Source organism: Jaculus jaculus, chromosome 9, assembly GCF_020740685.1.
Source record: "Jaculus jaculus isolate mJacJac1 chromosome 9, mJacJac1.mat.Y.cur, whole genome shotgun sequence".
NCBI classification, from domain to species: Eukaryota; Metazoa; Chordata; class Mammalia; order Rodentia; family Dipodidae; genus Jaculus; species Jaculus jaculus.
Genome location: NC_059110.1, coordinates 14,115,782 through 14,142,755, shown reverse-complemented (window position 1 = coordinate 14,142,755; position 26,974 = coordinate 14,115,782). Strand labels below are relative to the sequence as shown.

The 26,974-nt window shown below is 41.5% G+C and overlaps 1 protein-coding gene across 6 annotated transcripts in view; it reads right to left on the bottom strand.

Moving 5' to 3' along the window:
* The window catches only part of Syne1 (spectrin repeat containing nuclear envelope protein 1), a 290,715-nt gene that overhangs the window by 66,077 nt on the left and 197,664 nt on the right, over positions 1-26,974 (bottom strand). For all 6 annotated transcript variants that reach the window (XM_045158726.1, XM_045158729.1, XM_045158728.1 and 3 more), the window contains exons 77-87: positions 26,468-26,601; positions 25,691-25,895; positions 23,553-23,735; positions 21,956-22,102; positions 19,018-19,172; positions 17,243-17,390; positions 14,279-14,373; positions 10,593-10,827; positions 9,302-9,496; positions 5,419-5,544; positions 902-1,057 (exon numbers count right to left, since the gene is read on the bottom strand). In XM_045158726.1, coding sequence (XP_045014661.1) covers positions 902-1,057; positions 5,419-5,544; positions 9,302-9,496; positions 10,593-10,827; positions 14,279-14,373; positions 17,243-17,390; positions 19,018-19,172; positions 21,956-22,102; positions 23,553-23,735; positions 25,691-25,895; positions 26,468-26,601 — 1,779 coding nt within the window. The remainder of the gene's footprint in view (positions 1-901; positions 1,058-5,418; positions 5,545-9,301; positions 9,497-10,592; positions 10,828-14,278; positions 14,374-17,242; positions 17,391-19,017; positions 19,173-21,955; positions 22,103-23,552; positions 23,736-25,690; positions 25,896-26,467; positions 26,602-26,974) is intronic.

The following is a 26,974-nucleotide window of genomic DNA, read 5'->3' as shown; positions in this document are numbered from 1 at the left end:
GCACTGAATAAACAAATAAGGAAAGATGGGGGGATGGTACACGCCTTAGATCCCATCACTCAGGAGACACAGGTAGAAGGGTCACAGTGAGCTTGAGACCACCCTGAGACTACATGGTGAATTCCAGGTTAGTCTGGGTTAGAGCGAGATCCTACCTCAAATAGACAAACAAACAAACAAAGAATAAATTATAAGTAACAATGTCACACACCCAAAGAATCACTAAGTTACAGCTCAGAAAATCACGAGTAACATGTTCCAAGCACAAAACGATCCCCAAGGTAATAGTTAAATCTGCAAATAAAACAATGTTTTCCTCCATGATTTAAAAGCACAGAAGATGCCTAGGTGAAGAAAAAAAAAATCATACCGCAGAAGTACAAAAACATTGTACTTCCCCCTCAAAATATTATGCCAGTCAGAGAAAGAGCAGCTAGTGCAAATGCATCTAAAGTATAAGAAGAGGGCTGGAGAGATGGCTTAGCGGTTAAGCGCTTGCCTGTGAAGCCTAAGGACCCTGGTTCGAGGCTCGGTTCCCCAGGTCCCACGTTAGCCAGATGCACAAGGGGGCGCACGCGTCTGGAGTTCGTTTGCAGAGGCCGGAAGCCCTGGCGCGCCCATTCTCTCTCTCCCCCTCTATCTGTCTTTCTCTCTGTGTCTGTCACTCTCAAATAAATAAATAAATAAAATTTAAAGTATAAGAAGACACCAATGTCCTTACACACTACTGTCTTTACACCTTTACACCACTGTCTTTAATCTGAAACAGAACTATAGGTTTCAGGTCCATAAAATGAGGTAGAAGGTGGGTCCACATATGGATGAAGCTATCTGGCATCATGGGTCCTGCCCCAGTTTCCCAGCACCAGGAGATACTTGAACATTTAGAGCTCTGTCTTACCTGGTGGCAAAGTTCCTCCCACTGCCTTTGCAGAAGTTCCAAGCGTTCGTTCAGGATGGAGAGGTCCTCAGCGCTGATGTAGGTGGCCAGGGTATCCCTGAGCAGCGTCAGCCCCGCCAAGTCCTCCGTCCAGCTCCCAGCTACGGTCTCCAGCTCCTAGATGCCAACAGACACCCTTGAATACCTATGGACGTCCACCACCAGACTCCCCCCGGAGGGCAAGCCCCTCTCCACTCCGCTCCATCTCACAGTCAGCTCGGCTCCTGCTTTACATTCCTTGCAGATGCTGTGAAGAGTTGTCAAGTTCTGATAAAATGCCAAGCTTGCTTGTGGAATCTTTCTACCATCTTACTGATCATTTTGGATAGCTTTTTCTTTTCTCCTAAATTGAAATTTCATCATTGACCTTCTTTAAACCACTTTCCTAACCATTTTAACCATCTTTTTATTTATCTGGTTTTGATTTTTGCTTTTATTTTGGTTTTTTTTCAGGGAGGGTCTTGCCCAAGCCCAGGCTGACCTGGAATTCACTACGTAGTCTCTCTCAGGTCTCAAACACTCAGCATTCCTCCTACCTCTGCCTCCTTAGTGCTGAGATTAATGGTGTGCACCACCACATCTGGATTATTTTATTTATTTTATTTTATTTCGAGGTAGGGTCTTACTCTAGCCCAAGTTGGCTCACAATTCACTCTGTAGTCTCAGGGTGGCCTCAAACTCACAGCGATCCTCCTACCTCAGCCTCCCAGGTGCTGGGATTAAAGGTGTGCGCCACCACACCTGGCCCCTTATTTTATTTTTATTGACAGCTTTTATACATATATAATATGTTTTGATTATAACTCCTTTCCATCGCCTTCTCTTGTTCCTAATCTCCATCCCACTTCTATTGAACTCCTTCTTTTTCCCAAATAGTCCTTTTTTACATTTATTTTTTATTTTAGAGAGAGACCCAGGGCCCCAGGCGCTGCGATCGCACTCCCGAAGCTTGTGGTACCACCTAGTGGGCATGTGCAAACTAGCGCTTGCTTCCCCTCTGTGCGTTTGGCTTTCATGGGATCTGGAGAGACATTAAACATGGGCTTTGCAGGCAAGTGCCGTAACCACTAAGCCATCTCTCCAGGTCCCTTTTCATTCTTTGATGTATTTCTCTTTCACGTGCATGCGCACATGCTTGTGCTTGTGTGTGTGTGCATGTGTGCGTGTGTCCCAGAAAGTTTGATTAGGGTTGTTTACATGAGCACAGGTGGGGGATAATTTATTAAAGCAATGACATTTACCAGTGACTCCACCACTGCTCCCCAGCAACCATTCACTGCTAATGACCCCTCAGGCGGAGAGGAAGCCATTGGCTTCCTCCATTGACCATCCATTTTTACCCCAAGTTACTGATCACACCAATAAAATATGTTTAAAACATCACCGAAATTGGACTTTCATTTTCAAACACCACGCAGTGGCACATTTTCTGTAACATATTCTTACAAAGAAATAGTTAAGCTTTGTTATTGCTAGTACTGTATTTAAAGTAATTCACTAACTACAGATAGATAGATAGATAGATAGATAGATAGATAGATAGATAGGGAGATAGATAGATAGATAGAGAGATATCAAGGACATATTTAAGTTACCAATCATGTACCTGTTCCTTTGAAGAGTGATTTAAAGAAGCAGAAGTGAGAATTGGGGGAGAACCTTATAATAATATTTGAGTGACTTATCTTTAGTTTCTGCAATGTTCAGACAGATGACCAGTTTGGCAATTTGTGTTAATCTCCTCTTCTAGCTGTTGTTTTGGACTCCAGCTAATTTAGCATATGAACAGAGAACCTCACATGGCTCCTTCCCTCTCTATTTGTCTCTTCACAAGGGAGACAAGTTTCTAAAGGCAAAAGTAATTAACAGTGCGGTGCAGTCTGAGGCTAACTTTCCAGGCAATTTAAGCACACAAGGTTTTAGCCTGAAATTTCCAGGTAATTGTTTTGTTTTGCCGCTATGGCTGGCTTAGAGGAGAGAGCAGTACAGAGCTCGACTAAAATGCACACTTTCAGTCTCCCATCTCAAAAGCAGGACACCCATCAAATATTCTGGGAGGTGGTGGGTGACGCCCACGCCGGCAGGAGCTGTCTACAAGACCAAACGACACAGGTCGAGAAGCATGCAGCGTCCACATCTACACTTTCAGACGTGTCGTACCCACGTGACGACTTGGCTCTGTCGATCCCAGTCTGTAGCCCTTGAGTCAAGTCACAGTTTGGTTTGCGGATTGAAAAAGGGAAAATAGAGCTGCTGGTGGCACACCTGTCACACCAGCACTTGGGAAGCTGAACCAGAATGACCGTGAGTTCAAAGGCAGCCTGGGCCATGTAGTGAGACCCTGATAATAATTTTTTTAAAAAAGAAAGAAAGAAAGAAAGAAAGAAAGAAAGAAAGAAAGAAAGAAAGAGAAAGAAAGAATCCACACACAGAACAATAACACATCAACACTGGCGCACACACTCTATCATTTCAGAATCCGTGCTTTAGGCAAGTCAGTATGGAAAAAAATATATATAAATATAAATATATCTATAAATATAAATATAAATATAAATATAAATATAAATATAAATATATATATATATATATATATATATATATATATATATATGGCCTCTAAACTGAACTCTGGTATTTAACAACTTTGAAGCATTACTAATCTTCCACACCCCTTGGGGTTTTTTCATTGCGTATGAGAAGTAAGAATGCCTCACAAGCCTGTGTTCATGCCAAGTGAAATAGTGCGGGCACACAAAAGGGTTCCGGTAAATACCCATTCCTGCTATCAGCTTAAAGTACTTTTAATAAATGACAACATAGAATTAAAATAAAGCCTTTTAATGTCCATAACTTTTATATACACTTTTCTTTCTTTTTTGAAAAGTATTTTACTTATTTATTTGCACAGAGAGAGAGAAAGAGAAAGAAAGAGAGAGAATGAACACATCAGGGCTTCTAGCCACTGCAAATGAACTCCAGATGCATGTGCCACCTTATGCTTCTTGTTTTACGTGGGTAGCAGAGATTCACACCTGGGTCTAAGGCTTTGCAGGCAAGCAGCTTAACTGACCAGCCATCTCTCCAGCCCTGTTTTTTTCTTTAAGAAAGGGACTCACTATGTAGCTCAGACTTGCCTCTAACTCAGGAACTCCCTGCCTCAGCGTCTTGAGTGCTGGGATTAACAATCTGTGTGACACCTCACCAGGCTATCATCACATGCCCCCCTTTTTATAAAATGGTTTTTAAAAAGAGAGTCTTGCCCAGGATGACCTGGAATTCACTATGTAGTCTCAGGGTGGTTTTGAACTCGTGGCGATTCTCATACCTCTGCCTCCCAAGTGTTGGGACGCCCAGCCCTTCACATGCTTCTTAATGTAATCAATTCCTCAAGAAGCTATTCTACTCTCTTTACCATCCATGATATAAAGTATACCAAATTTGTTTTTATTTTTCCTAGCTGTCTTTTTCAAGGTATATCTTGTAATTCTTTTTTTTTTTTTTTTTTTTTTTTTGGTCTGGCTGACTTGGAAGTCACTATATAGTCTCAGGCTGGACTCATGGAAATCCTTCTACTTCTGCAGCCTGTGCTGGGATCAAAGGCATGTGTAACTACACCGGTCTCACTCTGGCTCAGGCTGACCTGGAATCCACTCTGCAGTCTCAGGGTGGTCTCACACTCACGGTGATCCTCCTACCTCTGCCTCCTGAGTGCTGGGATTAAAGGCATGCGCCACCACGCCCGGCTTCTCCTGTAAATTTTTAACCGGAATTATCCTACAGCAGACATGTACAAATGACAGAGGAATGCAAGGAAATGTATAATGTGAAAGTACAGCATTCATAGCTCTCGATGTGACTGGCATATATGGCTCTGCAGAGAGGTTTTTTGCCAGCCTTTCCACTTGGCTACCCAGGTGTACATGGGATGAATTTCACAGCCACTAAATCATGTTGGTTTCCATGACCTCACAATGCAGGGAGTGGTCTGTATTAGCAACTGCTTGCTTCCAAGTATGATTAGGGGTGGTGATTATAATCTCTAAGTAGTTAGGGCCCTGAGTAATTTAAGGACTCGGTGACCCCCTAGAACTAACTGAGATCAGCTATTTTTCCTGCTTTCTTTGCAGAAGGGTGTGAGGGCCAACTGTGGTTCCAATGAGGACAACTGTCTACCGATTTTCCAAGCTGCCAATCCTTACTATTTTTTCCCCCTTAAAATTAGGCTTTTGCTAGAACAATCCCCAGTGCAGATGTTTTAGAAGGATGTTTTTTTTTTTTAATTGCTCTTGTATCTTTTATGTGAGATCCATAAAGTGGTCTGCAACTTGAACAGCAAGTAATCAACAAAGCCAAGTTCACCCTCACACGATCTTTTCCTGATGGACCCCCCCCCCCCACAGACCTTGCTCATGAGACACAGGGGTCCTGTCAGAGGTCTCAGGATGTGACAGGAGCGCCCCCCTCCGCTGACTCACCCTGCACCGCAGCTGCTCTGCGTGAAGTTCTTCGTGGTGATCCGGCAGAGGCTGGGACAGCTTCTTTTTGAAAGATCGTAGCTTCTCAAGAGAAGCAGCAATTCCTTTCTCACATTTTTCCCAATCCTGTAATAATAAGAAAAAGGAATTGCATAGATATTTAGAGTAAGAAATGGGAAAAATAAAATGAGTGCTCTTTTGAACTCCCAGAGACATGAAGGTAGACTGACGGATAAGCGGAAGGTATGTCGACACCCATCACCACGGTGGCTGGCAAGCCCTGGTTGTCAAAAGGCTCAGTGTAAGCCAGATTCTGTTATTACATGTTAGCTGTGTGGTTTTAGTAGGCAGGTAAGCAGTTCTCCATCCCAGTCTTGCCCAAGGAAATGGAAATAATATAAATGCTCTGGAATTTTTGGAGGGTTAAAGCAAGCAACTGGCATCAGGAAACCAAGCATGATGTGCAGAGAATTATAGACACTGCAGCGTGTTGTCTAAAACCAAGTCTATCTGCAGAGGAAGGAGGGAAACCAGTTCTTTGCCTCTTCTTCACTTCATCCATAACTTTCCCCAGTGTCTACACTCCCCCACATGAACCATGAGGGATAAAAGAGAAGACATGGAATCGCTTCAGAATGAAATAAGTACGAGTAAGACGAGAGAGAATGACATAAAAATAATATCACCTTGCCTCTGACTCAGCTCAGCACATGATGCATGAGGCACAGGGTTGGAGTTGTTCCAAAGTGGGAACGCACAGCTATATCCCAGGCACAGCAGGGGGATCGCCTTGCCTTATGAGAGCTGAAACTTCTAGCAGAGGGTTACCCATCCCAGAAAGAAGTGGAAGACGAGAGCTAATGCACAATTAAGGGGATATCTGCCTCCCGTACCAAGAACTGTCAAGTGCTCCAAAGTTATAGCCAAGTTATCTCTGAAGTTAGGGTGAGTGGTGGAGAGTGGCTACTCAGAATATAGTGGATCTATGAGCGTTGACAAGAGGAAGTCTGCTTGGTGTGGTTCTGTTTGGAGAGGCCATACACCAAGTTTGTAGCAATGGCCACCTCTTCGGAAGAGAATTGGGACGGTGCTATAAGAGAAAATTCAATTTATTGCTTTATATTCCTCAGTTAGGATGCATTTTCTCTTATTATTGAAAAAGCAAAAGAATGAAAATGAAATGTTTCTTTTTTGGAAGTTGATTCTTTATATAACTCTATGATAAGTTTACTCATATCTGGTGCCTAGGCACCATAGACTTGATGCCATTTTGCCCAATCTGCTAGGCTGTCACACTGTCCATTCCTGGCATCCACAACCTGCCACTATAATGACTCACTGAGAGGCAAGGAAAGATATCCAGGACAATGGTCAGACTCACTGATAGCTAATATGGCACCGTGTCCTGGGACATTTTCCTTCTCCACACTTCTCTACTTTTCATGACTTTCTGCTCTTCTCTTGACACTTTACGTTAACACCCTGATGCACAGATATAATCATTTCAAGCATCTTTTGCAAAATGTTTAGACTAAAGACTCATATTCGAAGTGGCTTTTGTTTGTTCACTAAACAGAGTTTAGTCCCATAGACTCTTTTTCTCTTTAAACTTCCTCCACAGAACTTCTGATAAGGCATAGTCACATTCCATCTTCTCATCAAACAACATAAAACCAACAATCTTTGTTTACCAGGAACAGATGTGTTCTGATTCCCCATTATTTTACAATATTCTTTTAAAAAAATATTTATCTGAGTGGAGAAAGGCAGAAAGAGGGAGAGAGAGGAGAGAATATGGGCACACCAGAGCCTTCTGCTGCTGCAAATGAACTCCAGACACATACACTATTTTGTCCATCTGGCTCTACATAGGTACTGGGGAATCAACCTCAGCCATCAGGATTTACAAACAAGCAACTTTTACCCCGAGCCATCTCCCCAGCTCCTATTTGACAATATTCTGTGTGCCACTTCATTCACTGAAATTCATCATTGTTACAGATGGCTTTTAGTCGGCAAATTCTCCTCACCTGCCTATATCGAATATTTTCAATTAAATCAACACATATTCTGAACGTCATTAATACCCAGCCTATAGCTGTCCATTGATCTAATGCAGAGGGGGTCAGCTAGCTACTTGTGTGGCAAATTCAGGAGCAGAAGTGAACATGCAAGATATGGAATTATAACAACTATTTTTGGCAGACATACTCAGAGCATTAGCTTAAGAGCTAAATATAGAGAACTATGATAGCAGCAGTGAAAAGATACTTGAAAATAAAGCTGCATAAACATTAAAAATTTAGACTTATAAATACTTCCTTGAGCAAACTGAAGTTCATGTTTCAAAAATAAAAGAAACTGTCACGAAATGACAGCGATTCCCCTTTCTAAGAATGACACGGACTGTGAAGCTACAACCAGGCCTTTTTATACATTGCATGAATTTTAAGGAAATAACCTAATGTCATGTTCTGTAAACATCTATCAGAGTCGACATTTTATACCTGAACTAACAGACAGAGGAGGAAAAAAAAAAACAACAACAAAAAAAAACCAAAGTGACTCAGACACTATGTCTTCTTACATCTTGGGACTATCTCCAAAAAGCATTGCCAAAAAAAAAAAAAAGAAAAATATATGATTAACACATTCTCCACACAGTTGGTTACAAATATTTCAATTCCTTTCCTGACAGCAAGAAGGAAAATGAGTCAGGTGTAGTGTATTACTGATGAATTGTTCTGTATGCAAATAACAGTCTGTAATAAATGTTCAGTGGTGTTTTTGATTGATTTGTTTCCTTCTTGGAGGGTAATATATTGTTACATAGAATCTCTTAAATGAATCCAGTGGGCGTGTGTATACTTGAAGCAATAAAAGTTTGTTTCATCAACTTTAGTTATTACCTTTGATCAAAACAAGTGACAACCCACATTAACTAGGTAATCTCAAAGAATTGGCAAACATCATTATATATAAAACTTTAGTATTTTCTCATGTATAATTTTTAGGTGATGGTGACATCAGTAATGGTAGTTACTGGGATTTACTGGATTCTCAGTATGTGCCAAGTATGGCCCCACGTGGCTTAATACCATTATTACATTAGATCCTCACAATGGTCCTAAGTAAGAGGCAGAATTATACCCATGCTGCAGATTAGAAAACTATGATTTTTTTTAACATGAGTTTTATCTGAATTTAGGGCTCACATTGTAGTTTTTAAAACTTTTTATCAACACGCAGTAAATATACCAAATAATGGGTTTCATTATGAATTCTTCCTATGTACACAGCTGCCGATTGAATGATGGAATGGGGAATGAGGGAAGCAAAGTTCCTTGTAGGAGGATACATCTCAATTTCCTTAAATTTACTGACTGAATATTATGGAATTTGAAGTTAACCAAAAGCTAAGCCAATACACCTCTTAGAGTGTTTATTTCTTAGCAACCTGCTAGGGCAAACTGAGCCAAATCTAGAGTATCTTTTGGGCTTAGCTTTTCCCTGCTATAAAATATGAGATATCGATCTTGAAAACCATTTCAGAGCCCAAAGTAAGGGAGTGGAATCTACTCTTTGAATTCCTGCCTGGCTTTATAAAGCCATCCCATGTTTCACGGCACAGCAGTGGTCATTAATCAGAATTCATAGCTTGGACAGCCTTATGAAGAGTTTAAATTACTTTGCTGAGAGAGATTTTCCTGAAAGATGAACTTACTGAAAACTGGGAAACTTTTCCAGTTCATGCAAGATAGGACAGAGTCCGAAATCAAATGCAGACGTTGGAAATACTACGGGGTGTGTGACTCAGGGGTCCTGCGTGATGTGCCTTGCAGGGAAACAATGGGAGGAGACGAGCCTTGTAAACTGAACTCACATTCAACAAGAAGGCCAACTTCTTCTTCTGCTCCTCCAGCCCTGCGCTGGCTGACCTCCACTTCTCCCGAAGCTCCGTGAGCTCCGCCTGCAAGGCGGCCTCGGCGCCACTGTCAGCCGAGAGCAGGAGCTGCTTGCCGGCCTCCACGGTCAGAATGCAGCTGCCTTGTTGCCGCAGGAACACCTTCTCCTTGAACTGGAAAAGGAACCGGGGCATTTACATACACGTAGGAGAGTGTACACAGAAGGTACTCTTGCATTCAGCAAGCATTTACAGAGCTGGCACACCTTGCACAAGTGAAGCAAGTGTAAGGGCAGGAGAATGTGACACACAGAGAGGTTTCTTTTCTGCCCTCTGATGGAAAACACCTACCATATGATATGAAGTCTTTCTTACGAGACAGATGTCCCAAGAACACAGCAGGACATCTGACCCAACATGATAACACATGGTGGCTTCCTGCATGTGTCCAAGGCTGAGTGAGTCTTGAGAGACAATGTGAATGCAACCAGATTAAGAAGAGATGGCTGTGTCAAGGACTAGGAGAGCAGACATCTTGCCCCCGGGGGAATGAGGATGAATACATTCGGTATATAAGAGCCAAATGATCAACTCAGGAAACAGGCTACAGTTCTTTTTATGTGTGGAGGATGGAGTGTATGTGTGTGAGAGTGAGTGCCAAGACCATATCTCACTCTTTTTGTAATTGAGACAGTGCCTTAGAATGTAAACCAGGCTGACCCTGTACTCTCAAATCCTCCTGCCTCAGCCTCCTGAGTGTGAATGATAGGATTACAGTATTGTGCCTCCACGCCCAGCTAGGCATTTGGAAAGTGAGATTCACAGAAGAATACTGAACATGGAAGTGCTAAATATAAATATAATAAAAAGCATTACCAGTAGGGCAGACAGTGCTTTGTAAGAGGGCATGTACCGGACAGGTTAAGATAGGTGAGGCTACTGTCAAACCATGTTAAGTGGCCCTGAGTCAGGTGGATCTGATCAACACAAAGCTTCCCTGTTAACTGGCGTCTTTCTATGCAAGCCGGGCTTTGGGAAGCAGCTGTGCACCTTGCCATGTAAAGCCTCTTTGGGGAAGTTCCCACTTGCCCTAATCCCAACATTTTGTTACAGGCAGTGTAATGTAATCACTTTGCATATTTCAGCTGACCGTCGAGGATGTTTGTCTCACTTCAATGCCACTCCAGAGCCCTTCTGAAGAACTGAGGTCAAGGTCAAGCGTGCGGCGGAAAAGCGGGAGAGGTTTGGGAAGAGCGTGCTGGCACTGTACCTGCACCTCGTCGAAGAGGCCCCTCACTTGCCGCAGCGGTACAGGGACGCTTCCGAGACCGCTCTCGGGCAGATGAGACACTTCGACCAGCCATTTACGGAGCTTCTCGGCCATCTCCCTGTAGCGCTGCCACTGGCGAATCTGGCTGTCGATGATCCCGCGTCTCTGCTGGGCCCTGCGGATCACCCCCTGCCACTGATTACTGAGGAGTGTCAACTTGAGGCTGAACTCGTCCCTGGAGAAGAATGAATGACATGAAAAAAAAAATGTCTTGGATGGGGTTGCCTAATCTGTCAGTGTGGACAGGGTCCACAACTGCAGATGTTATCTACAGTGCTGAGACGTGATCTCTTGGAGAGGATTTCAAATATTATAAAATACGTTATCATGGGGTCCATGGCAAGTAACTTGTAAAATCAGGCCCTCCGTGGCTGCATATGGCGAACGTTTTCATGCCTCGGCATAGGTTGAAAGCAAATCTATGGCAAGGTCATTGTCACACATACACACATCCTTTCTCTCTGAGTACATGAAACGGGGGAGGAATGGAGCAATGAGAACAGCTCCAAGCTTCACCCATAGCAATGTGCGCAGCCTGTGACGGTCTTGTGCGTCCTACACAGGAAAGCATGTGACAGAAAGCTGACTGACACATTCAACTTTCACTAGAATCCATTCAGGAAGATCAAAACCAAGCTGCTTAAAATCAAATTACATTGCTTTATTTAAAAAAAAACAAAAAAACAAAAAACAAAACTATACTCTGTAAACCTTCGCAGCATTCCCTCACAATCCGTAACTTTCACCTACAGTAAACTATTCCACAGTAAATCTAAATTGTCCATTGTCCATTTGGCCAATTTCACATGTTCTTAGGAAAATAAGCTGTCTAGCCACTGTAATATATATGAAGGTCCTTCATGTGCTTAGACATAGTAAATTTAATGTGGACCTTCTCAGTTTCAGGTCAAGGAACTCAGGTCTTTTCATGATATCTTCCTACTTTTCAGGCTTGATTTCAGGTATTGATTTTCAACTATTTATTATTATACAAGTGATGATTATTTCAAATAATCATCAATATTTTCAATATTAAAATATTGGCATCATGGCCCTAAGCTTTATTTAACCTTACAATGGTGTCTTAAAGCTCTCTAATAAGGGCCTATCTGTCATCAAATAGAATGAGTTTCAAGGGAAATGACAGTGTCATTCACAGATGAGACATTTCCTTAGCTTCCTCTGTTGCATTTATTTTGTTTTTCTTCTTCAGACGTGCCCTTCTCTCTTCTGAAATTCAACTTACTGTCTTGGAATTCTACATTACTTATACTTTCTATAATCTGCAGTCACTGTAAGCTTTGATAAGTAAATGTGTTAGTAATTTTAAAAGTATACTCAATGAGTCCATTGGACGCAATAATTAATGCGTAGTGGAGTTTCAACGGGGGAGGTGGGGGAAGGGAGGGAATTAAAACCAAAGGTAATAAATTAATAAAATTGAAATATTATTCTTTTTTTAAAAAATTAACCAAAAATCATCACTAAAAGTACTTATTAAAAGTCCAGCAAAAAAACAAATCTCATTTTAAAAGTAGTTTATAGCCAAGCATGGTGCTCACACCTTCAATCCCAGCACTCAGTAGGCTGAGGTAGAAGGATCTCTGTGAGTTCAAGGTCAGCCTGGAGCTACAGAGTGAGTTCCATGTTAGCCAGGGATATAGGGTGTGACTCTACCTTGAAAAAAAAAAAAAAAAAAAGAACACAAAAAATAAAACCAAAGCAGTTCCCCGGGATAGATACTGAAGATAATGACGGCAGCGTCTGCTTGTGAATGGAAGTCCTGCTGTGTAGCCCTCACGCACGTCAATCACAGCAGAGTCCAAATGTGGAAAGGGAGCTTCATGACACATTCTTAAGAGGAATATGCATCTCACAACTCAGGGACGGAGTGACTTCAACCCCTGGGAATGTCCTGGATGCATCCTTCTTTCCATAAGGTCCCCATCCAAGATCTCTCGGGAACCCTGTCCTTACTGTGTATGACCAGGCAGTCCTAATCTACTTGTCACCATCTTTCCTCGCAGTCCTAACACTAGAGTTCAAAAAATATAAATAAAATAAAAAACCAAACCTCAGAAATCGACTTTAAGAACCTAAATTCCCTTCTCCTCTTCTCCTCTGGGACCTTCCTAACATCTATAGGCTCTAATCTGATGTGTCTTTTTGTAAAATTCTTGATCCAAAGTTCCAACTCTCCCATTTTCATCTCTTTGGTATTCTTTTTCTCCCAAATGTGAGCATTTAAAACTTAATAGATATTGGCTTGAACAGGATTTTAAATTTTGTTTTACTTAATGACTTGAATGTTTATAATATTGTTATAGAGTTGGCAAAGAATGACGAAGCAAAAGATAAAAGGTAATTGCATTTGAGTGTAATTACCTTTGCAATGTTATATTTTGAAGGTCTTAAATTCTCAGTAAAGTTCACATTTAAGTTTGGCTTGCTTGGAATAGAATAAATAAGGTGTCACATTTTGTTGTTGTAACCATAACCATGAAAATCTTTCATGTTCTTCCAAAGAAATAACCACTCAAAGCTGAAATTGCTTCCAAAACACTAAAAACACCTCTCAATAAAAATGATTTATTATGTAATATTATAATCACAACTACTGAACATATATACACAAGGAACATATATGTATGGAATAAAGCTAGTTCTCCAAATATAAATAGAGGATTTAGTTAGTATATATTGCTACTAGGAAATGTAAATGTGCCATTGACAATATACTTGTCTGAAAGAATTATGTTTTGATCACTATATTTTATTTTATATTTAAATATTTTTATTTATTTGTAAGAGAAGAGAGGAAGAGAATGAATAAATAGGTATACCAGGTACTCTTGTCACTGCAAATTAACTCCAGATACATGCACCACTTTGTGCATCTGGCTTTACATGGGTTCTGGGGAATCAAACCTAAATAGGCGATCTATGTAAGCAAGTGACTTCAACCACTGAGCTATCTCCTCAGCCCTTATCATTCAATTTAAGTAAAGAGTTAATTTGCTACATTGTTGACTAGGAAGGAGGATTTGGGTTGAATGTTGTCTGGTTAAGGTAGGACACCATTCTTTGACATGGAGGAAGTATGGTGTGGGGAAGCTGGCTAGAATAAATCCACAAACCTGGGACTGCAACTCAAAGCCTGATTCTGCTACCTGGCTGTGTGATCTTGGTCAAATCAGTTCACATTTATGGTCTTCTGGTTTTTCATCTCTAGTTCAGAGAGATGGACTAGTGATGAGATCTCTGCTCCTTTTAGGAGTAACATCTTTGCCACTGTACGAGAATATTAGGAGCATCTGTTTACTAACCACTGTTCCAATCTATTCTGATCTATTCATTAACTCCAGTCCCTACAGATGACTGGCAAAGGTTGGCTAGGTGATTTCCAATTACTCTATGTCCTTCATAACATATAATAGCAGTTTTCCACAAAGATTCAATACTCACTTATTTCTGAGAATCAGACAAGCCCTTCCTCCAATTACTGAGGCTCCTAGATAATACAATTTGCCTTACAAGATTGGATATATGCCCTCTAATCTCTCTGTAAAGAGAAAATGACTAATTTACTAGAGACTTTCTTCATAATAATTTATCAAAAATCTTACCTGTCATCAACTTGACCTTGTTCTAAAAGATGCTGCCCATCAATAATGATCGAGTGTAGAATCTGCTGACGGCTGAACATCTCGGCTTGAAACAACTACAATAAAAAAATACTATAATTTAGTGTGTCTGATTTCCTCTGATAACATAAAATGATTTGGTTTTAGCAAGGCTATGAAAAGCATCTCCAGATGAATCAATACATTTGTTACATCGTGCAGTGTTTTTTTAAATTAATTAAAATAGGCTTAAAGACAAAGTTTAGTCTCAGGTTCAAACTAGATGACTAAAAATAGATTTGTTTGCCTTCTTTCTTTCAAAAGTACCTAATAAGGTCAGTTAGCACACAACTTTGCTCCTGGTGCTTTTGAACTCACGGTTTCTCAATTTAGTTGAGTTAATAAAGTTATTGCACTAACAAAAGAAAAATACAGCACTCAGGAGAACATGTCCCTCAGTAGTAAAGCATGAGTTTAGTATGCATGAGGTAATGGGTTCAATTCCTTCTACCTGAAGAACAATGGAAATGGAGTAAATTTCAAATTATTATCTTTGCTTTTTACTATTGCTTTTGTTTGTCTAGTGTCGGGTTCTTACCATGTTGCCTAGGCTGGCCTTGAACTGCTGGGATCATGTGATCTTGCCTTAATTTCTCAAGTAGCCAGAACTATAGTCACATACATTACTATTTTATTCCACTATTTTTATGCAGCTTTATTGAGATATAATTGCCATATCATGAAACTCAGCCATTTGAAATATCCAACTTAATAACTTTATTATATTTCAGACTTGTGAATGTCAGATCCTAAATTTTAAAATGTTTCATCACCCCAAAAAAGAAACTCTGAACTCACCAGCAGTTGCTTCCTATGCCTCACAACCATGAAGCCTAAACTACCACTCATTAGCTTCAGGTTTTATGGAAATTGCTTATCGTGGGTATTTCATATAAATGGAATTATGTAATATAATTCTTTTGTTACTAAGGTCTTGGATTTTACATAGTGTGTGCACAGTTCACCCACTGCATGTCTAGTACCATATTCTGTCTTATTTATGAATTTTCTGCTATCTAGACCTAGCACCTTAGTTGACATTTGGATTTTTAAAACAAATATTTACTTATGAGAGAGAAAGAGAGAGAGATAGAAGGGAGGGAAAGACAGAGAAAGACAAAAGAGAACAAGATAGAGAGTGAGAGTGAGAATGTAGGTACAGGTACAAGAGCCTTCTGCCACTGTAAACAAATTCCAAATGTGTGTGTGCCACATTGGGCATCTGGCTTTACGTATGTACTGGGGAATTGAACCAGGGCCATAAGGCTTTATAAGGAAGCGGCTTTAACCATTGAATCATCTGTCCAGCTCACATGCGGATTATTTCTTTTTGCCCACTATAAATGAAGATGATATGGATGACATACATGAACAACTTCCGTGTGGGTTTATTCATTTGTCTTGAGTGAATACACCTATGACCAGAATTACTAATCTGTAAACAAAAGTCAAATTGTTTCTCAAAGAGGTTTCACGTTTCCATTCCTCTCACTACTAGGTCTGGCTTCTAGTATCTCTCTACCCTTGGTAACAGTCTTATCTTTTTTGTTACAGGCTATCCTTTTATCTATGCAAGGATTCCTTATTGTGGTGGAGATTTATGTCTCTCATAATGTGACAGTTCAATAAATTTGGATTTCAAATTATCAGTAAATCTTAAATTTTTTTAATATTAAAGCCAAAAGTTAGTTTCATTCCTTTATAAACTCTGACTTCAGCTTTTCTCTGCTTTTATTAAGTTCTCTCTATTCACACAGATATTTTGTAAACATATGTAAAGCTTTGTTCTAATAGAAAATAGCAAAATAAACCAGAGTTGGCAGATCAATGAATTTACTTTGTGTATGCAGTTCTCGCCATATATTTCTTGAGAAATAATTATGATGCAATTTAAGCAAGAGGTATTCTTGGAGATATCTGATGGCTCAATATCCTGGTATGAAATTTATATTCTTTTATTCGAAGACTCTGATAAAGGCAGAGTATCTTAAGCAATCAGTTTTGCCAATACTAATGAAGGCTGAAAGGTAATTTGAAAACTGTCTAACTTTCTGCACTCATATTTTTTCCCCATCTTCCATCCCAAGTCATTAGCCTTTAACCACAACAATTCTCTCCTGTTTCCCTCTTCTTCCTCCTCTTCATAGAGATGGGATCTGGATATTTATACAAAGCTCAGGCTGGCTCTGAACTTGCTATTAGCATAAGATATACCTAGAAATTACCGTTCTCCTGTCTTAACCATACAGGTGCTGAGATTACAAGCGTGTGCCACCATACCCATCTCTAAACCACACTTTTGACAACATAAATGCATCAACACAATGTGCTGATGACAGATCCATGTCCAGAAACAACTACAGAGCAGTGAACAAGACCACTTTTCTAAAATTTTAAAAATCAAAATCTCAAGATCAAGGAAGAAAATGACAAATGCTTTTAGTAGAGCAGGTGCAACATTTTGTCTTTGCCCACGCAACATTTTGTGGCATCTTCTAAAGGTTTAAAACAAACAGATTTTTAAAAATATTTATTTACTTATTTTAAGAGACAGAAAGAGAGATTGAGAGAATGGGCGCACCAGGGCCCCTAGCCACTGCAAACAAACTCTAGACACATGCTCCCCCTTGTGCATCTGGCTTATGTGGGTCCTGGGGAATCAAACCCGGGTCCTTTGGCTTTGCAAGCAAGTGCCTTAAGCACTAAGTCATCTCTCCAGCCCCGATTTATTTATTTAGTTTTGAGACAGGGTCTCACTCTACAGTCCTAGCTTTCCTGGGACTCACTGTGCCAGGCTGGTCTCAACCTTGAGAGAGCCTGCTAAGTGCAAGTGAAGTACTGGGATGATAAGCATGCACCATCATGCATGGCTGGGGCTTAGGACTTTGGTTAACTTCAAAGCCTCACTTCATGAGCTCTCTGTTGTTCCAGAAGGTGCTGATAGTTGCCGGAGATCTCCACAGCCAGCTTTTGTTCCGTCTGAACCAGGAATTCCATCCACGTTTCACATTTCTCCAAGAAAGTCTGATGTTGTAGCAGAAAGGATTGCAGCTTGCTGACAGACAAAGGTCAAGGAGTAATGGTTATTTTGCTTATCCCCAGAGCTCTGGCACATGAAACCAGATCAAATATGCTTTGCCTCCAATTATAACTAGACCACAACTTAACGTCCACGATGAGTAGCAAATGTAGAACAAGAGGAAAAATATTGTGGAATTAAATACTGCAAGTGCTGGCTTCTCTGGTGTGGTGCGTAATCTACATCTGCATATAGTGTGTAGATGTGCAGGCACCCAGAGAAGAGAGGATGCTGAGTGTTCTCTTCTACAGCTCGTCCATGTTATTTTCCTGAGACATAGTTTCTCATGAACTCTGCATTTCTTGGTTAGACGGGGTAACTGGGAAACCCCAATGAGCCCCAGCTCTGCCCATCTCAAGAGTGGGGTTCCAGCCCTGTGTGAGCAAGCCCAGCGTTTCACATTGGTTCTGTGGGTCAACCTCAGAGTGAGGTTCCAGCCCTGTGTGAGCAAGCCCAGCGACTCACATGGGTTCTGGGGTCAACCTCAGAGTGGGGTTCCAGCCCCGTGTGAGCAAGCCCAGCATCTCACATGGGTTCCAGGGTCAACCTCAGGTCTTCATGCTCACATAGCAAGTGTTTCATTCTTGAACCATCTCCCTAGCCCCCAAATACTGCTTTATAAATTCTTAAAACTATACAATGCTTGGATATAATTTAACTCAAAATATTTTTATGATTAGAACATTATGTAGTACATTGAACACAGGAAACCATTAAAATTTCATAGCATACCATCAGTTCATATTTTGTCAATATTACTAGAAAGACCTAGAATTAATATATATGTAAATTATGAACATATATTCTACTGATATATTGATTCTATGTTTTGAAGGTGTCAACTTCAGAACTCAACTCTGGGGTTAAAACTTAATGGTTGGAAGCCAGGCATGGTGGTGCACACCTTTAATTCCAGCACTCGAGAGGCAGAGGTAGGAGAATCACTGTGAGTTCGAGGCCACCCTGAAACTACAGAGTGAATTCCAGGCCAGCCCGAGCTAAAGTGAGACCCTACTTCAAAAAAAAAAATACACAAAGAAATAATAATAATTGGTCTGGAGAGGTGGCTTAGTGGATAAGGTGCTTGCTTGTGAAGCCTAAGAACCCTTGTTTAAATCTTCAGGTCCCACGTAGGCAGACACACAGTGATGCAACTGTGTAATATCACACATGCACATAAGGGAGCGCACACTTCTGGAGTTCACTTACATTGACTGAAGGCCCTGGTGCGCCCATTCTCCATCCCTCTCTTCCCCCACCTCTCAAAAGAATTAAAAGAAAAGTTTTAAATAATTAACGGTCAATGTGATGGTATTCCAAGGTGTGGTAGGAGTTGATTATCACATGTGGGTCCCCATTTATGAATAAGATTATGTCACCAGCTCTCTTGTGATCCAGTCTTCTACCATGTGAGGACAGGGTTTCTCCCCTGTGAAGAATGCAGCCAGCCAGATCAAACTGACTGGCACCTTAATCTTGGACTTCTCAAACTCCAGAACTGTGAGGACAGTTTCTCTCTTTATAAGTCACCCAGTCTGTGGTATTTTGTGTTAGCAGCACAAAAGGCACCGGGATGGTTGGAGTGACTGAGTCATTTCCTTACCTGAACCTTTCTGTAGTCTGTGAGGAGATCAGAGACCAGTGTCGGTTCAGGCTCTGTATCCTTTTGATTTCCTTGTCACTCAGGGGCAGCCTGTATCCCAGCTCATTCAGACGGTCTACATCTGGAGCCATGCTGCTGAATTTCAACATCTGTCCCTGCGTGAAAGGTTGAGACAAGCAAGCTCAGTGCCATGGTCAGCAAAGAAAGAGCTTCTCTGTGGCGCACAGCGGATGTGCATTTTCCGGAAGGAGCTGGTGTTTGATCTGCTATGCACTATAGGTCATGCACAATCTCCAGAGAACAAGCTCGCCAGCTCCCTTCTTCAACCTGCCTTGGTGTAGCCATGACTGTACCCAGCTATTCATCCATTCTTAAACAAACAAACAAACAAACAAACAAACTATATTTTATTGATTTACTTGCAAGCAGAATGAGAGAAAGAGAGAGAATGGGCACACCAGGGGCTGCAGCTGCTTCAAATGAACTCCAGGTGCATGTGCCAATTTGTGCATCTGGATTTATGTAGGTACTTAGGAATCAAACCCTGATCATTAGGCATTGCAGGCAACCGCCTTAACTGCTGAGCCATCTCTACAGGTCCCACTCTATTCATTCTTTGTTAGTTATTAGTAACTTGCATGTATAATCTCATTTGTATGATTTACTTATTTTGTGTAAAATTGGTCAAGGCTTAAAAATATGCTGATGACTGTAAAAGCTTACTGCATGCTCATATTTGACTTGCTGGCACTAATTGAATCTTTTATTGTTCAACAACAATAATAGCTGTACTAGTATAGCTCTTAGCGTGAACAAACATTGTCACAGTAGGTATGCAAGTAATCCCTCATTTTATCTGCACAACAAATCCCATGAGGTAAGCATGGCTATTTATTCCTCTTTGAAAAATGAAGAAAAGGAAGGACAGGACTAAATCAGTTGCTCGAGGCCACCCAGCAGTAAGGGGAGTGCCAAGTGAACAAAAATGTGTCAGGCTCTTGCTGGATGGAATACAATTTCTCCTGAACTTTGAAAAGACCACACAGTGCTTGGAGACCTTTAGTTTTATGTCCATTGACTCCAGCCCCAAAGCTGGAAAGTCTCAGCACTAACACCATTCTGATCACTCACAGCTCTTCCCCACTTTAAACAAAGCAAAAGTCTAACTTTCCCATGGGAATTCCTATCTCCCTTGAGGAATCTGGCTACAGGAAGGAGAGCATGTTGGGATATCTTTGGTTTCGTGTATGTGTTTTCTTTTCAGGCTCAGCAAAGGCTCGTGATTCCTAAAGAAAGAAGAACTTGGCCTGAAAGCCATGGGACCCCTCAGAGGCTTTGCTTTTGCTTTTTTTCATGGGCATTTTTTATACTTGTATGTGATGTGCTTTAATCATAAGCTCCACCCACTAGCATCCCTTGACCACTCTCCCCACACCTTTTCCACTGAACCCCTGCTTCCAAACTCATCCTTCTTCTACTTTGATCTCTTTCTCCATCTCTCTCTCTCTCTTCTTGTGTCTTCCTCCACCATCTATGGCAGATAGCTGATGAGTGCAGTATTGTGTGGTTCTTGTATAGGTTAGGACCATCACTGTGAGGTCATGAATGCAATGACCATGTCATGCTTGGACAATAGCATCCCACAGCCCTCCTCCCCATCCTGTGGCTCCTGCATTCTTTCTGCCCTTCTTCTCTCCATTGTTCCCTGAGCCTGGAAGAGAATAATATAGGTGAGGATTTTAATGAGTGGAATACTGAGATTTTCACATCCATTGTCTCATTGTCTCATTTTTTCTACTTTATGAAATATTTAAAGCATTTTCTTTTGAAATTTGTTAGTGATATTAATTGAAAGACAATAACCGTGAACAGTTATCAGTACACATGATTTCTTCTCTTGTATGTATGGGGGTTATATGCATGCACGATTACATATATGCAGATGCAAATAGAGGTGTGGAGGCCAGGGGACAACCTGGGGTGTTATGCCTCATCTACCATCAAACATTTCTGTGACACGGTTTCTCACTGACCTGTAACTTGCTAAGTAGACTAGACTGGTTGGTAGGTGAACCCCTGGGATCTACCTATGTTCACCGCCCCAGTGCTGGACTTGGAACTATGTGCCACCATTACCAGCTTTAAGAAAAATATTTAATTTTGTTTATTTATTTGAGAGAGGGGAACAGACAGAGTGACAGAAAGAGAGACAGAGAGAAAGAATGGGCGTGCCAGGGCTTCCAGCCACTGCAAATGAACTCCAGACGCATGTGCATCTGGCTTACGTGGGTCCAGGGGAATTGAACCTGGGTCCCTTGGCTTTGCAGGCAAGCACCTTAACCGCTAAGCCATCTCTCCAGCCCCCATTACCAGCTTTCTAAATGTGAGTTGTGGGAATGAAACTCGGGTTCTCATGTTTCCGAGCAAGAACATTGCAAACTGAGTTATCTCCCCAGCGCTGTGCTGTTCTGGAAATGATGTGGGCTGACTGCATGCACAGAATCCAGCTGAACTTTAAAGATGCATGCTGGTCTTGCAGCTGGGAGAAAGAACGTGGTAAGAGGTGGATATAAAGTCTGCCTTGGCAGTCACAGCTGCTGCTGCTGCACTAGGCTATGGGTCAGAGGTGGGGTAAGTTGAGCTGGAAGGAGATTATGTTAGAGATGCCAATGGGAGGCTCAGGTGCTGTGAAGGAGGTAGTGTAGTAGGGCTGGAGGTGAGGAGGAGGGGTGAGGTCGGCCCCAGGACTGGTATGGGCATGGATCTGGCCAAAGCTGGGTAACTGGCTGGTACACAACCCAACCCATAGTTTTACCCCTCAGGAGGGCATGAAGGACAGTCTGGGAGCTCCAGTGGAAGTCCAGGTCAAGAATGAGTTTCCCTCCAGATTTTGAGGATGGAGACAGAAGATCTAGGAAGGAGATTTAAACGCACTTACCTTAAGTTCTTCCATCCTTTCCTGAATGGTGGAGAGGTCAGACGAGTGAGTAGGGTCCTGCGCTTGAAGGATGTCCTCAGCTTCCACAATCCAGACTTCCAGAGCTTCTAAGCTCTTGGCAAAGGTTTCATAGTCAACAACTCCAGCCTGTTTTCCACAGAAGAAATAGGCATTTTAGTGAAGTGAATTGGCATTTTAATGAAATCTAGTGGAAGTGCAGATATCCAATGCAATTCCTTTCCAGTCCTTCTATAAAATTGCCATTTGTAAGATACTAATCATAAAACAATAAGGCTATAATAATATAAATTTCTCCTCTGTTTTCTAAAGCAGAATTATTTCTATGCAGCATTCCTCAATAACCAATTAAATGTATTCTTTATAAATACATTAAAATGTATTCTTAAAATGCATTGCTAACTGTTTGAAATACATATTTTGTATTTTACTAAAACCTACCAGATAAATGAGTGTCGACACGGAATTGACCTAGTGTTTTTCATTCTGGTGCGTGCAGGTGTATCTATCTGGCATATGCAACAGGTGTGTGAAGATGTGTGTGGTTCATGTGCGCACGTGTGTGAAGATGTATGTGGTTCATGTGCGCGCGTGTGTGAAGATGTATGTGGTTCATGCGCGCGTGTGTGAAGATGTGTGTGGTTCGCGTGCACGCGTGTGTGAAGATGTATGTGGTTCATGTGTACGTGTGTGTGACGATGTATGTGGTTCATGTGCACTCGTGTGGAGGACAAAGGAGAGCATCAGTGTCTTCCTCTTTCACTCTTCTACCTTATTTCTTTGAGATCTCAAGGAACCCGGAACTGAACTTGGAGCTGTCCTCTTTTCATAGAACCGGCTGACCAGTGAGCCCCAGTGGCTCTTTCCTGAACAGCCCTGAGGTTATAGGCGTGTGTGGTCAAGCTCAGCTGTTCGCGTGGGTGCTTGAGACCTAACTCTGGTCCTCATGGCTTGCACAGAAAGCGCTGTTACCAGCAGAACCATCCTCCTCAGCCCTAAGTCAGTAGTTTTTAACTGGATATACCGTGAAGGCTTGCATGCTTGGGAAGCTTGCCAACCACACTTAACGATTTCTCGAGTTATGTTGTAGAGAACACAGCAAACTTCTATCTTTCATTGACCCCACTGTAACTTCTAAGTTTGATTTTCCCCTTTCCCTTCTTCTTTCCTTCCTCCCTCCTTTTTTTCCCTCCTCCCCTTTGTCTTTGTTTCCTTCTTTATCTCTCTTATTTTTGGAAAGAGTGAGCAAGAGAGAGAGAAGAGATAGAGAATGCACCAGGTCCTTGGCCACTACAATTGAACTCCAGAGGCTTGTGCCACCTAGTGGGCATGTGTGACCTTGCACTTGCTTCACCTTTGTGTGTCTGGCTTACATGGGATCTGGAGAGTCAAACATGGGCCCTTCGACTTTGCAGGCAAGCGCCTTAACCTTTAAATCACCTCTCGAGCACCCCCCCCCTTTGGATGCTTTGGTCTTGCAGGAGATATTATCTCAATGATGAAAATAATCTGTTTCCTGCATTCATGTTCAGACACAAGACACTCAGTTTATGACACGCACTCAGCCCGAGCCCTTTACCTGTAATATCGCCTGCTGCTTGCAGAGTGCCTGCTCAAGGGCGCACAGGCGCTGACTCAAGCACAGCTGATCTGACTGGATGGCTGTGGCTGCTGAAGTGTCCACCTGCTGCTTGAGTTGCTCTCCCAACTCGCGGAGGACAAAAAGGGAATCCTTAACTGTCCCCAGTTCTTTGAGGAGGTCCTGAAGGAGAAGAAATATGCCCATCATGAAAGAACATGTCGACTGAACTCCTCAAGGTAAATGGCACTGAGCAGAGGAGCGCACGCTTGGATACAGGCAGTTCATGCCAAACCAGGACAGGAAGTACCCTCGCCTGCAGGAAGAAATCATCAAGAACGGATTCAAGTCTTTAAAAATATAACCTATGTGTGCCAACAAAGTTAAACACGTATATTATGTGCTTTCGTGATAAGGCTGGGGTGTTGCTTAGTGGTACAGCACTTGCCCGACATGCACCAAGGTCTTTGTTTGATTTCCAGAACCATGCAAGGAAAGAGTTCTCTTCTGATAACCAAAGCCATATAAGTGCATTACAGGACACCAGAGAAATACAATAAAGCCATGAATAAACAATGCAATATAGAAGACAAGAAAAAAAAGCATATGTGAAACCAAAAAGCAGAAAGCTCTTGGCAGTTTTTACTTCCCTTTACGTAACTGATGTTAACTTGAAGTCATGGCGTCTTCTTCTATGTTTTTCTTCTATATTTTAATATGGACACGAGGTGTTAGTACACTCATGGCATCTTCTCTAGGTATGGCCCCATTAGAGTTGTTACCACCATCCTAGTACGTCAGCGAGGTAGAGAACACGGTGATGGCTGAGGTGAGCAGGCAAGAGCAGTCTCCACCTCCATTCGTTTGATAACATCCCATCTCCACTGTGTTTTGTAAAATCTCTTTACGTGCTCAAAATTATAAGCCAGTGGGAATTCCATGTTTCTGGTTCCTTGGCTGTAGTAAGAGGTGAAAGGGGCTGCTACTGACGCCTGCTGCTGATGCCCCATCAAAATAGAGTGGAGAGTTTGGGTCCGGGTATAACTGCATAGTAACTCTTCTGGGAGAAGGAAAAGAGCTCCTTTAACCTTGACATTGGTAAAATACAAGGTGTACCTCAGTTCAGGAAACTTGAGAATGGCAGGCCTCATAAGGATAAGCTATGTGGCCACAAATGAATGTCTTTGTTATAAATATATGTTGCTTGGGCTGGAGAGATGGCTTAGTGCTTAAGGCACTTGCCTTCAAAGCCGAAGGACCCCAGTTCAACTCCCCAGGTCCCATGTAAGCCAGCTGCACAAGGTGGCACATACGTCTGGAGTTGGTATGCGCTGGCAGGAGGCTCTGGAGTGCCCGTTCTCTCTCTCTCTCTCTCCCTCTTTCTTCCTCTCATTCCCAAGTAAATAAATAAATAAAAATATTTCTTAAAAAGTAAGTATATGCTGCTTGAAAATGTTTAAGGTTGAAGACATAAACCTTTGTATACGCAGTGTCCATAACTTTCTGATTTAATAAGTTGATTTGGAAAAGTTATAAGAAGATCTTCATAAGAAAGACTAAAATAAAAACAAACAAGAGAAAATAATAGCAGCCATGCAATGGATGAAGGAGGAGAAGAGACTTCATTGAAAACCTTAAGTAGGTTACTGGCAGCGACAGTGGAAAAGAGCTATTTAAAATCTCTTAAGAACAGGTATAGCAGCAAAGTGAGAAAGGCATCTTCTTGCTGTTAAAGTCTTAAAAGAAACTCTTGTTTGGATGCTTGCACAGGAGATAACATCCTTAAGTGGGTGGAATCTTTAACAGTACATGTTTAAAAGATACTATTCCTTATATGTCACTTCTTACATTGACCATATCCTTAAAAAACAGATAATCTGTCTTCCACATGGACTCCACTCTATTAGGAACAAAATGGAAATGAAAGAATGGGAGGGTCACTCATAAATCATAAACACATGCTAGTGGACTCTGTAAAGCTGGTAATCTCTCTAACACATAGGGGGGTTAATTTTCAGATTATGGTCTCACATATTGACACACCCCTCAAATTTACACACGTCTTCACTAGCCTTGCTAAACTTGTGAAGGAACTCAAGGATGTCAAGTTCGGGAATTGCAACAAATCTTGGACGTACATTGCAGTCCTGAATCCAGGTAGTGACTTCGTCATCGGCGATGTCCTTGCTAGTGGCTGCCTTCAACAGTGCATTGCTTCTTTCCTCCTGTTGCTGAACGGCTGAAGCACACTGCTTGGAGTAATCCTTATATCTTTGCCAGAGCTGAAGGAGGGCCTGACTGGAGTGCAGCTGCTCGGCAATCTCTTCCAGCAAGTTATTCCATCTGGAAGCAATAGCCAATACTCAGGGCAGATGATCATCTCACCAAATGCTTTTATTTACTATTTTATTTTTTATTATCTTGGTTCATGTGAATATGAGATTAATGTTGCAATGACTCATTCCCACTTAACATAATAAAAAGTAATATATCCCACTCATTTTCCAAGAATAGACAAAGGGGATGAGAGCAATCTTTGTGTGTGTAACAGTTCTAATTCTTCCTAAACATTTATTTCCATCAAATATTTTTTGTGTGTGAAAAATGAAACATGAATACAGTATAATATATAGAGCTCAAATTCAAGTCTTAATTATATTACATTTGAAATAAAGTTGAGGTGAAAATAATGTATGAGGGCTGGCCTAACAACTTGGGTTCAATTTCCCCAGTACCTACATAAAGCCAGATGTACAAAGTGGTACATGCATCTGGAGTTCATTTGCAGCAACTGGAGGGCCTGACATGCCCATTCTCTCTCTCTATCTCTCCCTCCCTCTCTCTCTGCTCACAAACAAATAAATTAAAATATGCTTTAAAAAAGAAATAATGTATAAAGGCCGAATGCTACATACCTCATACCGACTTCCTGTAGAGTGCTGGTGAGGGTTTCTGTCACGGGTGGCTGACACTCTTTTAATAATTGGTTGGTGATGGAACCAAATTTCTCTAAATTCATTTCCTGTTTTTCTAGATCATCATGAAGAGTCTGCCCAAAGAAAAGTCCCATAGATGACACACCATGAGCCACAGTCTAATAAGAAAGCTAAAAATAATTCAGAGGTATGCACATGGATGGTTTTGCTCTATTGCTTTATACTCTTTTAGAAATATAATAATTTACTGTTTTAGTAATTTTTTTGAGGTAGGGTCTTCCTCTAGCCCTGGAATTCAGTGTAGTCTCTCAGGGTGGCCTCCAACCCATAGTGATCCTCCTACCTCTGCTTCCCGAGTGCTGGGATTAAAGGCGTGCACCACCACACCTGGCAGTAATTTTGTTCTTAAATTTTGTTCTGCTCTAAGAGGAGGGTCTTATAAGTTGAGGATCTCCTTATACTAACATATGTATTCTTCCAGAAACT